At 46.1% G+C, this 15,812-nt stretch overlaps 1 protein-coding gene across 1 annotated transcript in view; it reads left to right on the top strand.

Annotated features, from left to right (window-relative positions):
- The window catches only part of Cdh1 (cadherin 1), a 70,370-nt gene extending 54,952 nt beyond the window's left edge, over positions 1–15,418 (top strand). Inside the window, exons 4-16 of the mRNA XM_052728154.1 lie at positions 2,939–3,082; positions 3,173–3,328; positions 4,196–4,340; positions 4,996–5,171; positions 5,440–5,568; positions 6,570–6,752; positions 7,763–8,007; positions 8,736–8,881; positions 10,030–10,254; positions 10,557–10,784; positions 11,907–12,037; positions 12,726–12,869; positions 14,969–15,418. Coding sequence (XP_052584114.1) covers positions 2,939–3,082; positions 3,173–3,328; positions 4,196–4,340; positions 4,996–5,171; positions 5,440–5,568; positions 6,570–6,752; positions 7,763–8,007; positions 8,736–8,881; positions 10,030–10,254; positions 10,557–10,784; positions 11,907–12,037; positions 12,726–12,869; positions 14,969–15,178 — 2,262 coding nt within the window. The 3' untranslated portion in view covers positions 15,179–15,418. The remainder of the gene's footprint in view (positions 1–2,938; positions 3,083–3,172; positions 3,329–4,195; positions 4,341–4,995; positions 5,172–5,439; positions 5,569–6,569; positions 6,753–7,762; positions 8,008–8,735; positions 8,882–10,029; positions 10,255–10,556; positions 10,785–11,906; positions 12,038–12,725; positions 12,870–14,968) is intronic.
- The last annotated feature ends 394 nt before the right edge of the window (positions 15,419–15,812 follow it).

Genomic DNA, 15,812 nt, shown 5'->3' with positions numbered 1-15,812 from the left:
AATTCTTAAAAAAAAAAAAAAAAGCAAAACTAAGCCGGGCAGTGGTGGCGCACACCTTTAATCCCAGCCAGCGCTTGGGAGACAGAGGCAGGCAGATCTCTGTGAGTTTGAGACCAGTCTAGTCTACAGAGTGAGTTCCCAGACAGCCAAGGCTACTCAGAGAAACTCTCTCTCAAAAAAACCAAATAAGCAAACCCAGGTGAGGAAAAAAAAAAAAAACCCAGAGTACAAAGAGAAAATGGAAGAATGTCCACACAACACAAGAGCTTGTATCACACACAAAACACATTTTGAAGTGAAGGCTTAGAAGATACAGCACTTGCTTTGTAAGCAAGAGGATGACCTAAGGGTCAATTCCCAAAACCCACACAGTGGCCGGATGAAGTAGTGTGGGTCTGTAGATCCAGGACAGTGACACGGGCCAGCTAGCCTGGTGTGCAGCGACAAACAGCTAGAGGCTGAGGTTGTCCCCTGGTCACACACCCCTGCTGTGATAATCATACATGCAAGCACACACAAATCTAACTTTCTAGCTCTTCCCCTTTGTCTGGTTAGGCTTTCTGAGAGAGTTTCGTGTTCAGGGTGTTCAGGCCTGGTTCCTTTTGCTCTCACACAGGGAAGTTCATGTTACGTTACGTACCATTTATTACCCGTCTCTTTAAATACCCTGCAGCTTGGCAAGGCAGGGCCTTTGTTTCCTTCTCAATATTGCCATTGGGTTTGTGTTCATTTACCCGTGTCCAGTTATTCACCGTGGCTCGGTCAGATGGGCATTTGAAGGCTTAGGGTGCACTGTTGATGGACGGTTTCTTGTATTCTTCCTGCACTGGAGTTAAATTCCCCCCAAATATTATGTCAGTGTTTTCCAACCATCGTCATCTTCATTTACTGAGCACCTGCTGTGTTTCGGGCAATATTCTAGATACTTTATTATATGTAAACAAGTATCATTTAGTCCTTCCAAGCACTCTAGGACATTGGCACCAATATCATAATCTCAATTTTTGCCAGATGTGGTATCACACACCTCTAATACCACACTTGGAAAATAGAGACAGGTGGATGTCTATGAGTTAGAGGCCAGCAAGGACTTCACTGTGAGGCAGGCCCTATCTCAACAAAACAAAACAAACCCCCACTTTAGACATTGGGACAGTTCACACAGAAGTTACGTGATCTCCTCTGGGGGAAGATGGGGAGCTAAACTGAGAATTAAGAGCTAGGCAGCCAGTCCCAGAGCCAGCCCTTATCCCATGCTGGCTTTCTTCTGTAGGTGACAGATGCAGAGTGTGACAGATGTGTGTGTTTATGTGTGTGGCAGGAATGTGGGACTGGGTTCTAGAATACCTGGTCACATTTTATGTCTGTCCTTAATGTTTTGAATCTTAGAAAGAAAAACAAAAAACAAAACCAGGAGGGCTGCAGATGTGAAAATGTAGCTCCGTTGGTAGAGTTCTTGCCTAGCATGCATGAGCCCCTGGCTTCTATTCCCCACCATCACACAAACAGCGTGGTGGTACCTGCCATCATCCTTTGGTAGGTGGAGGAAGAAGGAACTGAAGTTCAAGATCATCCTTGACTACACAATTTGAAGCCAGACTGGGGTTCATGAGATTGTTTCTAAAAATGTCCAAACCAAACACCAAGCAAGCAAACAGGAAATAGGGCTTGATTAGAACTTGGCAGGCTGTGATCTGTGTTGGTAAGTGAATCTCCCTGTGAAGGGAGAGGGTGAAACTTATAGAACTTTGTTACCATGAATCATTCTAAACACTTAAACAATTTAGGAGGCATTTTCCTTTCGTCTTCAGCTCTCTTATTTCCCTGAGTGTGCATAAAATTATCTTTATTGCACGTTGGAACTGTTCAATACGAGACTCCAGGTTATTTTTGTTTCCCATCCCAGCAGCTTCTGTTAGAACAAATGGAACCCTTATAGATAGGACACAAAAACGATTAACACATTTGTATCGATCTCAAAGTAGTTCTTAGTAGCAATTCCCCAAACTTAAACAAGATTGACAACTCCACTTTAGAGAACTATATCCCTAGGAAAACAAAAGAAAGGAAGCTCAGAACTCCGAAACATCTAGTTACTGGAATCACCTCTGATATTATCAGAGTATAATGTTTAAAGGACATGAATTATGTAAGTTTGAAATAACCTTTAAATACAATTCTCAGATGTTCACACCCACAAATTGTGTATTCACAGTGGTTATTTGAATTATGGATATTAAGAATTTAAAAAGATCAGCCTGGTGGTGATGGTGTACGCCTTTAATCCCAGCACTTGGGAGGCAGAGGCAGGTGGATCTCTGAGTTCGAGGACAGCCTGGTCTACAGAGTGAGTTCCAGGACAGCCTGGCCTACACAGAAAAGAATTTAAAGAAAAAATAGTGTTTATTGTATGGCCATGTTAGTTAGCATTCCGTTTTATATATATAGCATTCCATTAGTTATAGCATACTATAACAAAATTCCTGAGGCAATTAACTTAAAAAAAAAAAAAAAGGGTTTGACTTGGATTTTTGGTTCTGGAGGTTTAAGACCAAATAACACTGTGGGAGCATAGAGGAGAATAAATCACTTGTCTTATGATAACAAAAACCAAAGAAGAGACTGGGGTCTCACCGTATACTTCAAGGACCTATTCCCTGTGATCTGAAGAGCTCTCATTAGCCACTATGTTAGGAACCAAGCTTTCAAGCATAGGGACCATCATGGGCAGTCAGTGTACAAACAATAACATTGACAGGAGTTACTTGGGTTATGTTTTAGCTCCTTATTTTGGATGGTATATGTAATTTGTGAACGATTCATTAAATTCAAATGTACACCACCTGCAGCAGATGGGAGACATCAGTGGGGTAGATTGAACGGGTAGAACTGTATGCCTTCTGAATTATTTCATTTTGTTAATCTTCTTTCTTCTTAGGACCCTAGCTCTGGATCCCAGCCGAAAGTGCTCACATTTCCCAGCTCTCACCAGGGTCACAGAAGACAGAAACGAGACTGGGTCATCCCTCCCATCAGCTGCCCAGAAAATGAGAAAGGCCCATTTCCTAAAAAGCTGGTTCAGGTAGGGAAGGGCTGAGAGAAGAGAAAATGGAAGGACCCGATGGCAAGACCTTTCCTTGCCAATTCTGTTTCTTTTCTGTTTTGTGTTCAGATCAAATCCAACAGGGACAAAGAAACCACGGTTTACTACAGCATCACTGGCCAAGGAGCAGACAGACCCCCTGTTGGTGTGTTTACGATTGAGAGAGAATCAGGTTGGCTGCAAGTGACGGAGCCTCTGGATAGAGAACATATTGCCAACTACACTGTGAGTATTTCTTAGATACTTGTTGACCATTGGGTGACAATTGTCAAGTTTGGGGAGCAACCCAAGTTTTATTCTCGGGTCGGATGCTCTGGACCTATTAGTAGCTTAACTTATCCCTTAACATGTTGATAAAGTGAGGACTAGAGAACAATTTGGGATGGTTAGTTGTTTGTTTTGTTTTCTTCTAGGAGAAAGGCAGGGATTCCTCGCATCATACATGAGCATAGGCAGAAGTTGTCAAAGTGGGGCTGGAGAGATGGCTCAGTGGTTAAGAATATTTGTTGGTCTTGTAGAGAATCATGACTTCAGTTCCCAGCACTCACATCAGGTGGCTCACAACTACCTGGAACTCCAACTCCAGGTGCTCTGACACCCTCTTGTGACCTCACTGGATAACTGCATGAAAGTGCATGTGAACACAGAGAGAGAGAGAGAGAGAGAGAGAGAGAGAGAGAGGAAAAGATGTCAACTAGTTCTTGGGGCTGGAGAATTTCTTACCTAGACGAAATGTATTCTGATGACATTAATAGGGAGCAAAATCCACTTCCGGGACTTGGTTACAGTGTGAGCTTAAGGAAGAGGAAGGTAATCTGTAGATGCCAAATGTAGAAACATTTCAGGGAAACATTAGAGTGGAAGAGCCAGAGGGAAATTATCTCAGTTGAAGTGTGTCTCTGTGTGATAAATGGGCATTCTGCCTGGCGAGTGTGTTCTCTAGCCCTGAGACTTGAGTTCATTAAGCAGCAGCACATGGTGTGGAAAATTCTCACTTAGTAGAGGCTAAATTCAGAAACTGTAGCCACACCCCCTCACCCAGCCCCTCTTGGTCTGGCCAGGGGCTAAGTAACCCTCCCTTGGCTCTTGCAGCTCCTTTCCCATGCTGTGTCATCAAATGGGCAAGCGGTGGAGGACCCCATGGAGATTGTGATCACGGTGACCGATCAGAACGACAACAAGCCAGAGTTCATCAAGGAGGTCTTTGAGGGAACTGTCATGGAGGGCGCTCTTCCAGGTAAACCAGTCACAAGGAACGGAGTACCCAGAAAGACACCAGGTCTTTGGGATTAGAACTTGGGGTCAGGTCACTAATGTTCAGACATGTTCTTTGCAAGCCACTGTGAGAGATGAGGTGGAGTGTGGGGGAGCATATATAACATTCTACCTGTAGAAACATGTGTAAGTAGAGGAAAACCTTCCTAGGGCTTGGTGCATACATGTGACTCCAGTTCCAGGGGATGGGATGGCCTCTTCTGGCCTTTGAGGGCATCTGCATGTACACACACACACACACACACACACACACACACACACACACACACACACACACACACAAATAATAATAGTGATAATATCTTTAGGAAATAAGATAAGAACTAGCAGGAGGAACAGAGAAGGACTTGGTAGGGATATTCTAGTTAATTTATTCCCTGCACTCTCTTCCTTTCTTTCTCACACCTAAATTATAGGCTTTGAAAAGTTGAGTTCCCTGAACATGGCTGGTCTGGTGTAGTGCTCCCTCCACTGGCAATTTGATGAGAATTTTAGAAATAAAAACTGTGACCCAAGTGTGGTGATCTCCTAGGACAGGATCGTTCTCAGCAGTCAGATGCAGATCTCAATGGAGCACCTGCAGCCCATTTAAATGTCTTCTCCTTTGACGCTTCCAGGAACCTCCGTGATGCAGGTGTCAGCCACCGACGCAGACGATGATGTGAATACCTACAATGCTGCCATCGCCTACACCATCATCAGCCAAGATCCTGAGCTGCCTCACCCAGACATGTTCACTGTCAACAGGGACACAGGGGTCATCAGTGTGGTCACCTCCGGGCTGGACCGAGAGGTCAGTCATGGCTCGGGAGGGTGGCAGTGGGAGTTGAAGGCAAACGTATACTAAATCTCACGGACGGTGTAACCCTCTGCTGAGCCTGCAGCCAGTTAGTGTGAGTGGCTCAGCTTTGCATCTGAATACCTGCCCAGCAGCTCTGTGACTGGAGGCAGGCAGCCTGGGCAGTGAAGCAGATAGTCTAGTTTTCTATATGCAGTGGGCTGCACCGGGCTTGGGGCGGCTGTTGGAACGGGTTCTGATTCCACATGTTTGCTATCTGCAGAGTTATCCTGTATACACCCTGGTGGTTCAAGCTGCTGACCTTCAGGGCGAAGGCTTAAGCACAACAGCAAAAGCCGTGATCACCATCGTCGATATTAACGACAACGCTCCCATCTTCAACCCCAGCACGGTAATTCTGCAGCCCCTTAGTCCTGTGAGAGGCAACTCATTGTTCATGAGCTAAGTTTTGCCTCTGTGCATGGGTGAATCCCCAGGTTAGTGAATGTGAACATAGAAGCCAACATGCTGGAGTAGCTACCGTCTTTGAAATCTTCCAAACTCATCTCCTAATTCTGCATCTTTTTAGTCTTCCTGGGTCTCACTTATCCATCCCATTTCCTAAGTTCCTATTCCACCCTGTGTCACACACTGGAGACATGTCAACACACAGAGCAGTCAGGTTTTCTAGTCTTGTGGAACTTACAGATGATTTATAGGAGTTATTATTTTGGGGGATGAATGATTTGAGCCAGATCTTATTGTGTGACCCAGCCTGGCTTCCAATTTAACAATGTGCCTCCTAAATGCTGGGTTACAGCTGTAAGCTGCCATGCCCAGCTTCATAAGAATTATTAAAAGCCAAGAATAACTAATGCATTCAAGGAGAAGGTTTTAAGAGCTAGATATAGAAACTTCATACACACCCAGGTTAGCAGGCAGGTATGTAGTGCCATGTTCAGCTTTTTAGTTTTGAGGGAAGATCATATTTTACTGAGTTAGTTAGAAGATGATTTAATGGTTGGTTAACAGAGGCCTGAACAGTGTAGTTTCAGAAAGCAGGGTTGGCCTTTTCTCTCTCTCTCTTTTTTTTTATTATTATTTATTTATTGTGTATACAATGTTCTGCCTGCATGTGTCGCTGCCTGCTAGAAGATCTGCTTGCACCAGATCTCATTACAGATGGTTGTGAGCCATCATATATGTGGTTGCTGGGAATTGAACTCAGGACCTCTGGAAGAGCAGCCAGTGCTCTTAACCTCTGAGCCATCTCTCCAGCCCCCGACCTTTTCTCTCATATGGCACAAAAGGTCCAGGAATAATTGCTCTTTTATCATTTATCTTTTTTTGTTTTGTTTTGTTTTGTTTTTGTCATCTTGTCACTAATGACTCGGTTTTCCCTTTGCTCTGTAGTACGTGGGTCAAGTGTCTGAGAATGAGGCCAATGCCGTTATCACCACCCTCAAAGTAACTGACGACGATGCCCCCCATACCCCAGCGTGGGAGGCCGTGTACACCATAATCAATGATCCTGAACAACAGTTTGTTGTCATCACAGACCCCACAACCAATGATGGCATTCTGAAAACAGCCAAGGTTTGTATGGTGCTTGGTGACTGATGTGCTAGCATCCGAGCCTCTCTTGTCCTATAATGTCTTCTCATGAGTGTGTCAGCACCGGCAGGGGAAGGGTAGAGTCTGAGGATAGTCCTGACCTTCTGAGGCTTGTAGAAACTCTCTTGGCCATTTTGCTGGCTTGTTAGAAGTGAAGTAAGTATGGCTTTTTAGAAGACTGTCCCTAAAGCCTGAAGCTAGGCAGTGATTCTCAACCTGTGGGTCCAGACCTTTTGAGGGCTGAACGACCCTTTCACAGGGGCGGCCTAAGACCATCAGAAGACACAGATCAACAGTAGCAAAATTACAGTTATGAAGTAGCAATGAAGTAATTTTATGGTTGGGGTTCACCACAGCATGAGGAGCTGTATTAAAGGGTTGCAGCATCAGGAAGGTTGAGAACCACTGGGCAGGGAAGACAACGGCCCAGTGGGTAAGAGCACTGGTACTGTAGCGAATTTAGGTTTGGTACCCAGCACTTACAACTGCCTGTAAATCTTTGGAAAATGTCCAAAAGAATGTCTAAAGTAAACGTGGGTGTGACTTACTGATGCATTTAGAAAAGTTAATAGATGCCTAGAGTGCTTACAGCTTTAATGCCCTCTTCAGAAAGTGAGCAACGACGTTTGAGAACTACTGTCAATAATCAAAAGTGGTAGTTGAAATTAAACTCTTTTTGGTTTTTGGAGACAGGGCTTTTCACTGTATAACCCTGGCTGTTCTAGAACTTGCTCTGTAGACCAGGCTGGCCTCGAACTCACAGATCCGCCTGCCTCTGCTGGGATTAAAAGCATATACCATCACTACCCAGCCCCCTCCCCCCCAATTTTTTTTTTTTCTAACCATTTTTTTAAAAAGCTTATTTATTTGTTCTGTGGCAATGGTGGTTGAACACAGAGCCTTGAACACCTGGGCAGGTGCTTTACCACTGAGCCATACACCCAACCCCTGGTGTTTTAGTTTTAACTTCTTTTTCCCCTCTTGTTCTCTAGGGCTTGGATTTTGAGGCCAAGCAGCAGTACATTCTACATGTGACAGTGGCCAATGTGGCCCCCTTTGAGGGGACTCTTGTCCCTTCCACAGCCACAGTCACTGTGGATGTGCTCGATCTGAATGAAGCCCCCATCTTTGTGCCTGCCGAGAAGAGAGTGGAGGTGCCCGAAGACTTTGGTGTGGGTCAGGAAATCACATCCTATACTGCCCGGGAGCCAGACATATTCATGGAACAGAAGATTACGTAAGTAGGACCAATGGCTAGTATTGAGTGGGCATTGGTATAGATTTACACTTTTGTTTTGTTTTTCAAGACAGGATTTCACTGTGTAGTCCTGGCTGTTCTGGACTCACTCTGTAGACCAGGCTGGCCTCGAACTCAGAGATCTGCCTACCTCTGATTCTGAGTGCTGGGATTAAAGTCGTGTGCTACCACTGCCCAGCTACTTTGTTGTTTACACATATAACTTAAATAAGTATAAATGTAGTCATTTGTCACGTAATAATAAATTCTGAGAAATATGTCCCTGACAAGTTTGACCATTGTGGGAACATTGTATAGTTTTTGAAACAAATTAAGATGGCTGCAATTTCACTGAAGAATCACCTTTATGTGCACAGTCAATGGGTGTCAGTCCTTTCCTTCCGCTGGGAAGGAAGGTCAAATTGGCAGACTTGGTGGCAAGTACCTTTACCCATTTAACACACCACCCTCAGCCCCCACCAAAGGGCCGTAGTTCAGTTCTCAGCACCCACACAGGGGCTGACAACCATCTGTATGTAACTATAGTTCCTGGGGATCTGCTATCTCTTTTGACCTCTCGCACCATGTGGTACCCGTACACACACTAGGGCACACTCACATATACACAAAGTATGTGTGTGTGTAACTGTGTAACAAGTGAAGAGAACCCGTGACCTCGGTTCCATTCTGTTTGCTGCCCCCACTCTAAGCAGAGCTTGTGCCCTCAGGTATCGGATTTGGAGGGACACTGCCAACTGGCTGGAGATTAACCCAGAGACGGGTGCCATTTCCACTCGGGCCGAGATGGACAGAGAAAACTTGGAGCACGTGAAGAACAGCACGTATACAGCCCTCATCATCGCCACAGATGACGGTACGGACACCGTGTGGCCCGATCCAATCACTGGGCTCCATTACTCTCTAGCCTGCTTGCCTCCTTTGCCTCTGCCTTTCTTTTGGAGTCCTGATTTCATTCCTTTTCTTTTATCCATAAAAGAATACTTGGTAACAAAATTCCAAAGTTTAGTTCAAGTTGGGTTTCCTTTTCTCTTGTCCCTCTGCACTCAAAACTTCCCTCCTTCCTGCTGGAACCTGGGTTTGTATCCTAGGTTCATGCCTGTGAACATATTATTACTTAATTTTTGTTGTTGTTTTTTTGAGACAGGGTCTCTTGTGCAGCTCTTGGAAACTCACTCTTTAGGCCAGGCTGGCCTCGAACTCAGAGATTCACCTGCCTCTGCCTCCTGAGTGCTGGGGTAAAAGGCATATGCCACCACTGCTTTACTTTACCTCAGCCACCAACATTACTTAATTCTTATAACCTTAATTTATTTTTTAGACATGGTTTTACTGTATAACCCTGACTAGTTTTGAATTCACTGTGAACTCACATGTAGCCCAGAAGGCCTCAGATTTGAGGTGACCCTCCCTTGCCTCATCCTGTGAAATTCTAAGATTCCAAGCAACTACCAGGTGGTGGTGGTGCACACCTTTAATCTTTCACTCAGGAGGCAGAGTTAGGCAAATCTTTTGAGTTCCAGGCCAGCCTGGTCTACAGAGTGAGTTCCAGGACAGTCAGAGCTACACAGAGAAACTCTGTCTCAAAAACAAAACAAACAAACAAAAACAAGATTCTAAGCAAGTACTATGGCACTTAGCTTTTTAAAAAGATCTGCTGGAGTCAGGCTTCTATAGGAGGCTGAGGCAGGGGGATTGTAATTCCAAAGGCTACATAGTAAGACCTTGTCTGGAAAACAAACAACAGCAAAAACAGTAAACCCCCAGACTTAAACGGATTAATAATGTTACATCAGGAAGAAGAGAGCTGCCTGTGATACGAGGAATAATAACCCAGTCGTTGTACACAAAACACGATGAGCTTGCGGTGGACAGGTGGTGGGACAGAGGCTGTGTGGGTAGTGTGGAACCTGCTGAGGGGTCGCAGACACGCTAAGACAAAATCTGCCCTGCTGGAAGGTGATAACAGCCCTGAGCTGTGACGGCTTTTCTGTTTTCTCTCAGGTTCACCAATTGCCACCGGCACGGGGACTCTTCTATTGGTCCTCTCGGACGTCAATGACAATGCTCCCATCCCAGAACCTCGAAACATGCAGTTCTGCCAGAGGAACCCACAGCCCCATGTCATCAACATCATCGATCCAGACCTTCCCCCTAATACATCCCCCTTCACCGCTGAACTAACCCACGGGGCCAGTGTCAACTGGACCATCGAGTACAACGACCCAGGTGTGAAGTCCAGCTCCATTTCGTAGAGCATCTCTGCCTGCCTGGCTTCTGCCTTCCCACTTCAGGATCTCCCTTCTAGCTCCAGATGCACCCGCCTCTCCCTTCCCCTTGATATCTACGCCAGGTCCTTCTGCAATCCCTGTATTCTCGTTTTTCTCTGAGATGCTGCACAGTACTGCGAACCCCGAACCCTTCCTTCACCCAGCGCTGCGTGCCTTTGGTTCCCTACACATTTGGGTTCCCTGAGCTTTTTGTTTTGTCCCTCCCCTGCTCTCATCATTTCTTTGTTTTGCTCTCCCCAGCCCAAGAATCTCTCATTTTGAAGCCAAAAAAGGCCTTAGAATTGGGAGACTACAAAATCAATCTCAAGCTCATGGATAACCAGAACAAAGACCAGGTGACCACGCTGGACATCGTTGTGTGTGACTGTGAAGGGACTGTCAACAACTGCATGAGGTCGGGTTACGTGGAAGCAGGATTGCAAGTTCCTGCCATCCTAGGGATTCTCGGAGGGATCCTGGCTTTGCTGAGTAAGTGCAGCCGGCAGGTGCCTCAGTCTGTGATCTCTAAGACTAGGAAGGGTCATTTCCTAGGAAGAGCTTTTGTTAGGGTACAGATTAAGCTGGTCATGAGGTGAAATGGGACCCAGGATCCTTCTGGATTTTTGTTTGTTTTTGTTTGTTTTTCCATTTTTTTGTTTGTTTTGTTTTTTGTGCATCCCAAGATTGAATGCATGCAAGTCACCTGTGCCCCTCAGTAAAGCGAGAATTCAGACCCAGGGTGCCTGGTGAGGATCCTCAGAGGCTGCATTTTGAATCAGTTTCCAAGTGATGCTGAGGTTGCAGGACCACATGTGTGGCAACAAGGCCTTGGCACACTCATTGTTCTCATTAGCACAGTCAAGGCTGGCAGCTACCCCCCTACCCCCGTTCCATCTTGGAGGGCAGATGAGAGAGGAAGTTGAGGCTACCTAACTTCAGGTTGTAGACGCCACTACCATTCACATCCCATTGGCTCAAGTGCAGCCATACCAAATTGCTGGGCAACCTCGAAGTTCCTGCTCTTAACTGGGTGACTATGAGCCCAGTGAATGCTTGGGAGACAGTGGAGATGGTGGGTAGGATGAGCAATGAGTATCCATGGCTGAAAAGATGGAGAATGGAGATACTGGAAGGAACCTGGCATTTCTGTCCATAGTCCTTGATCGGATTTTACCTGTAGAGTGTCCTGGGCTTGGTGCTGATACCCCGAGGTTTTCTATGATCAATGCTTTTTGTTCTTGTTTTTCCTGAGGATATATTTGAGCCCCCCCCCCCCCCCCCCGGTAGATAATAGTTTATTAGACTTGGCTAAAGTTTGGAAGATTCTCTCCTATTAGTCATTTAAAGCAGAAGTTCTGCTAGGAGCCAGATGTCCAACCTGTTTCTTGTTTGTGTGTGTTGTGTTTTGAGAGGGGGTCTCATCTGTAGTCCAGGCTGGCCTGGAACTTACTATGTAGCCCAGGCTGGACTTGAGGAAGTCCTCCTTCAAGGATCTACCCATCTGCCACTTTCCTGGAGTTGCAAGGCTGTGGTGCCTGTGACAGTTGCTTCCTCTGGTCTTCCTTGCCTGTGGCTCATCACTCTTTCCCTCCCTTCCTCCTCTGTCTCCAGTTCTGATCCTGCTGCTCTTACTGTTCTTACGGAGGAGAACAGTGGTCAAAGAGCCCCTGCTGCCCCCAGACGACGACACCCGGGACAATGTGTATTACTATGATGAAGAAGGAGGTGGAGAAGAGGACCAGGTGGGTTTTAAAGATGCAAAAAACTTTTAAGTCTGATTGGAGGTGCCAGACACTGCTGTTTCAGTGAATCGTCCTTACAGTACTGCTCTGGAGCACAGAACCCTATGATCTCAGTGATACACAAAAAGTCAGGTGTCTTCCCAGACACCCTTGTGTTCTCTGGAGCATTGGTTGATTACACTGAAGCTCACAACATCTGTGAATCTGAGGACTCAGCTAATCTAGGCGGAGTTTTGCTGATAGGCCCTAAGCTGCACCCTGTGTCCAGGTCTCCTGCACGGGAACCTAATCTGGGGTCCAGTAGGCCAGCATCACGTGCTGTCTTGATATCTGAAGCCCCTCCCATGACAGAGCCCATTGTTAACAGGCATCAGCTGTGGTGGGGGAGGACTGAGTAAAATCTGCCAAGTAATAACTTGATAGTCATGTCCTGTGAAATGAATAAGACACAACAGTTTGCATTCCTAGAATCCCCACGTTCTCTCTTTTCTTTCATTGTGAGTTAGGAGACTCTTAATTTGGAAAGTGCCATTTCATATGCTCTGGGGCACGTGTTGGTAAATCCACACAGGGTGGGGGTAGTTTGGGCTTTGTTCTGTGACACAGTCTGATTCCATGAAGTAAAGAAGCCCCGCCTATGTGCCTGCTTCCTTTTCACTGGTTGGCATATTTCTGCCCTTCTCTCTAGGACTTCGATTTAAGCCAGTTGCACAGGGGCCTGGATGCCCGACCTGAAGTGACTCGAAATGATGTGGCTCCCACCCTCCTGAGTGTGCCCCAGTACCGTCCCCGCCCAGCCAATCCGGATGAAATCGGCAACTTCATCGATGAAGTAAGTAGGCAAAGCTGTGCGCCAAGGCACAGTGCATCTCTTCACTCAGGATCCCAGGAGAAAAGCATTCCAACGAGGAGAACCTTTGAATTCTTGCCTTTCGGTGTCACTTATCCAGATCCTTGAGACAAAACCAAGATCTACTTGCAAAGCTTTAGTAGACCTAGAAGGAGTTACCAAGTAGACTTAGTTTGGCTTTATGAATGCCTTCCCTGCATTCATTACAGCTGTTTGGGATAGTGTCTTGGGAAGCCTGGGGCAATAGCTCAACAGGTCGGTAAAGCATCTTCTGAGCAAGCCTGAGGACCAGAATTTGGATCCAAGGAACCAACATAAATGCTAAGTGAGCATGGTGGCTTCCTTTCACTCTGGCATCCAGATTAGATATCCCAAACCAGCAAGCTGTAGGTTCAGTTGAGAAACCTTGTCTTGGGGAATACGGTGAAGAGCAGTTGAAGATGACTCCTGATGATGTCCTGATGAAGACCTTGGGCCTTAACATGCACATGTGCACACACATGTAAACACAAATACATGACATGTATACCATGCACAAAATGTATCCCAGTTTACCTAAGGTCCATGAAAACAGCATCCATCATGTAACATACCCATACATTATGTACGTGTCAGAAATATGTTCCACTCTAATCAAAAAGCTTAAGCAGACAGTAGGAGATGCACTTTGTGCATGTGGAAGGCTGAGCTCAGCAGTCTAGTCTGCTGTAGATATAACACATAACTCTCCTACCTTCCTGCTCCATTATCTTGGTGCCTTAGTTACTTTTCTGTTGCTGTGCTGAGACACCATGACCAAGGCAACTTATAGAAGAAAGAGTCTAATGTGGGGCTCCAGAGGGTTGGACTCCATAATTAATCATGGCAGGGAGCGTGGCAGCAGGCATGCATGCATGGCTGGAGCAGTAGTTGAGGGCTCACATTTTGATCTACAAGCAGGAGGCAGAGACAGAGACAGAGAGAGAGAGATGAAAGAGCTAATGGGAAATGGCTGGTTTTTTAAAACCCCAAAGACTGTTCTCAGTGACACACCTCCTCTGACAAGGCCACACCTCCTAATCCTTCCAAATAGTTCTAACTGGGGACCAAGTATTCAAAGCTTATGTAACTCTGGCTGGCTTTGTACTCCCTATGTAGACCAGCCTGGCCTTGAACTACGTAGCAGAGCATCTTAGTGCTTCTATTGCTGTAAAGAGACACTTTTTTTTTTCTTTCCCTGAGACAAGGTTTCTCTGTGTAGCACTGGCTGACCTGGAACTCACTTTGTAGACCAGGCTGGCCTTGCACTCATAGAGATCTACTTGCTCTGCCTCCTGAGTGCTGAGATTAAAGGCATGAATCACCATTCCCAGTCCAAGGCAACTCTTAAAAGGGAAAACATTTAATTAGGGCTAGCTTATAGTTTAGAGGTTTAGTACATTATTTTCATGGTGGGTGGCATGCAGGCAGACATGGTGCTGGAGAAGGAGCTGAGAATTCTACATCTGATCTGCAAAAGGTAGCAAAAGGAGTCTATGTACCACATTGGGCATAGCTTGAGCATAAGAACCTTAAAGCCCGCCCTCTACAATGACACACTTCCTCCAACAAGGCCACACTTACTCTAACAAAGCTACACCTGCTAATAGTGCTGATCCCTGTGGGCCTATGGGGGCCATTTTCATCCAAACTACCTCACAGAGGATGACTTTAAATTACTGATCCTTCAACTTCACCTTTCAGAGTTAACATTTAACAATGATAGTTTGGCATCCATCTTCTGAGGACCTTCGGGTTGAACTGCTATCTATGTAAATAGTCTGACCATTCTCATTGATTTTAGCATCTGTCCATCCTGATTGGAGGTATGGGATCCTTCCTCTGATTTCTGGGGACCCCATCCTGGCAGGCAGTTGCCCATCTCTCCATGCTGACACATAACTTATCAACCTGAGTTAGCAGAAAAGCATCCTGTGGCTTGTCCATCTGTGTTGATGGGTATGCCTGCCCCTTGAGGGGGTTCTACTCCCTGTTGCCTTTTCATGTTTTGGGCGTTGTTTACCTCAGATGCACAGTAATAAATATGATGCTCTTCCCTTCAGAATCTGAAGGCAGCCGACAGCGACCCCACAGCGCCCCCGTACGACTCTCTGTTGGTGTTTGACTATGAGGGGAGTGGTTCTGAAGCCGCTAGCCTGAGCTCACTTAACTCCTCCGAATCGGATCAGGACCAGGACTACGACTATCTGAACGAGTGGGGCAACCGTTTCAAGAAGTTGGCTGACATGTATGGTGGCGGCGAGGATGACTAAGCGCAGAGAGAGGAGCCCCTGGGGGGAGCCGCGGGAGATGCAGGATGTTGTTGCCAGTGGCCTTTCAGCTCCTTCCCTGAGAGACTGATCCGAGATGCAATTAGTGTAGTGGTCACAGGCTACCAGTGCACTGTATGTTAGGAAGGTTTTCACTTGTTCTTGAAATCGGTTTTTCATTTTTATAGTGCTGGGCTCTGATTGAACTCCACCACTGAGTTACAGGCCCACCCTCTCCTTTTTTCTTTTTTTAACACACTCCCCCACCACCACCCGCCCCCGCCCCCACCCTGCGCATGCGCGCGCCCCTTCCATGGATGGGGATGAATCTGTGACTTTACAGTGTGAGGCAAGTACTCCTGTCACTGAGCGATAGCCCCAGCTCAAATTTCTTATTTCAAAATGATAATTCGAGCCTCAGAAGGGTCAGCCAGCACTGACAGGTTTCCTTTAAGAGGCAGGGGAGGGAGTCTGCCCCATTTCTGTCTCATTGTGTATAGAAAATGGTTTGTTTTTGTTTTTGAACTAGGGATCTAGGTTAGTGTCCTGCCCCAGAGTTACAACCCCAAGCTCTTCACCCCACACTAAAAATTTTAAATTGCATACTTCCCCACAAGTACCACATCTGTGTTCTGCA

Source organism: Peromyscus californicus, unplaced genomic scaffold, assembly GCF_007827085.1.
Source record: "Peromyscus californicus insignis strain IS unplaced genomic scaffold, ASM782708v3 Scaffold_8__1_contigs__length_139910024, whole genome shotgun sequence".
NCBI lineage: Eukaryota > Metazoa > Chordata > Mammalia > Rodentia > Cricetidae > Peromyscus > Peromyscus californicus.
This window is presented reverse-complemented; position numbering and strand designations above follow the sequence as displayed.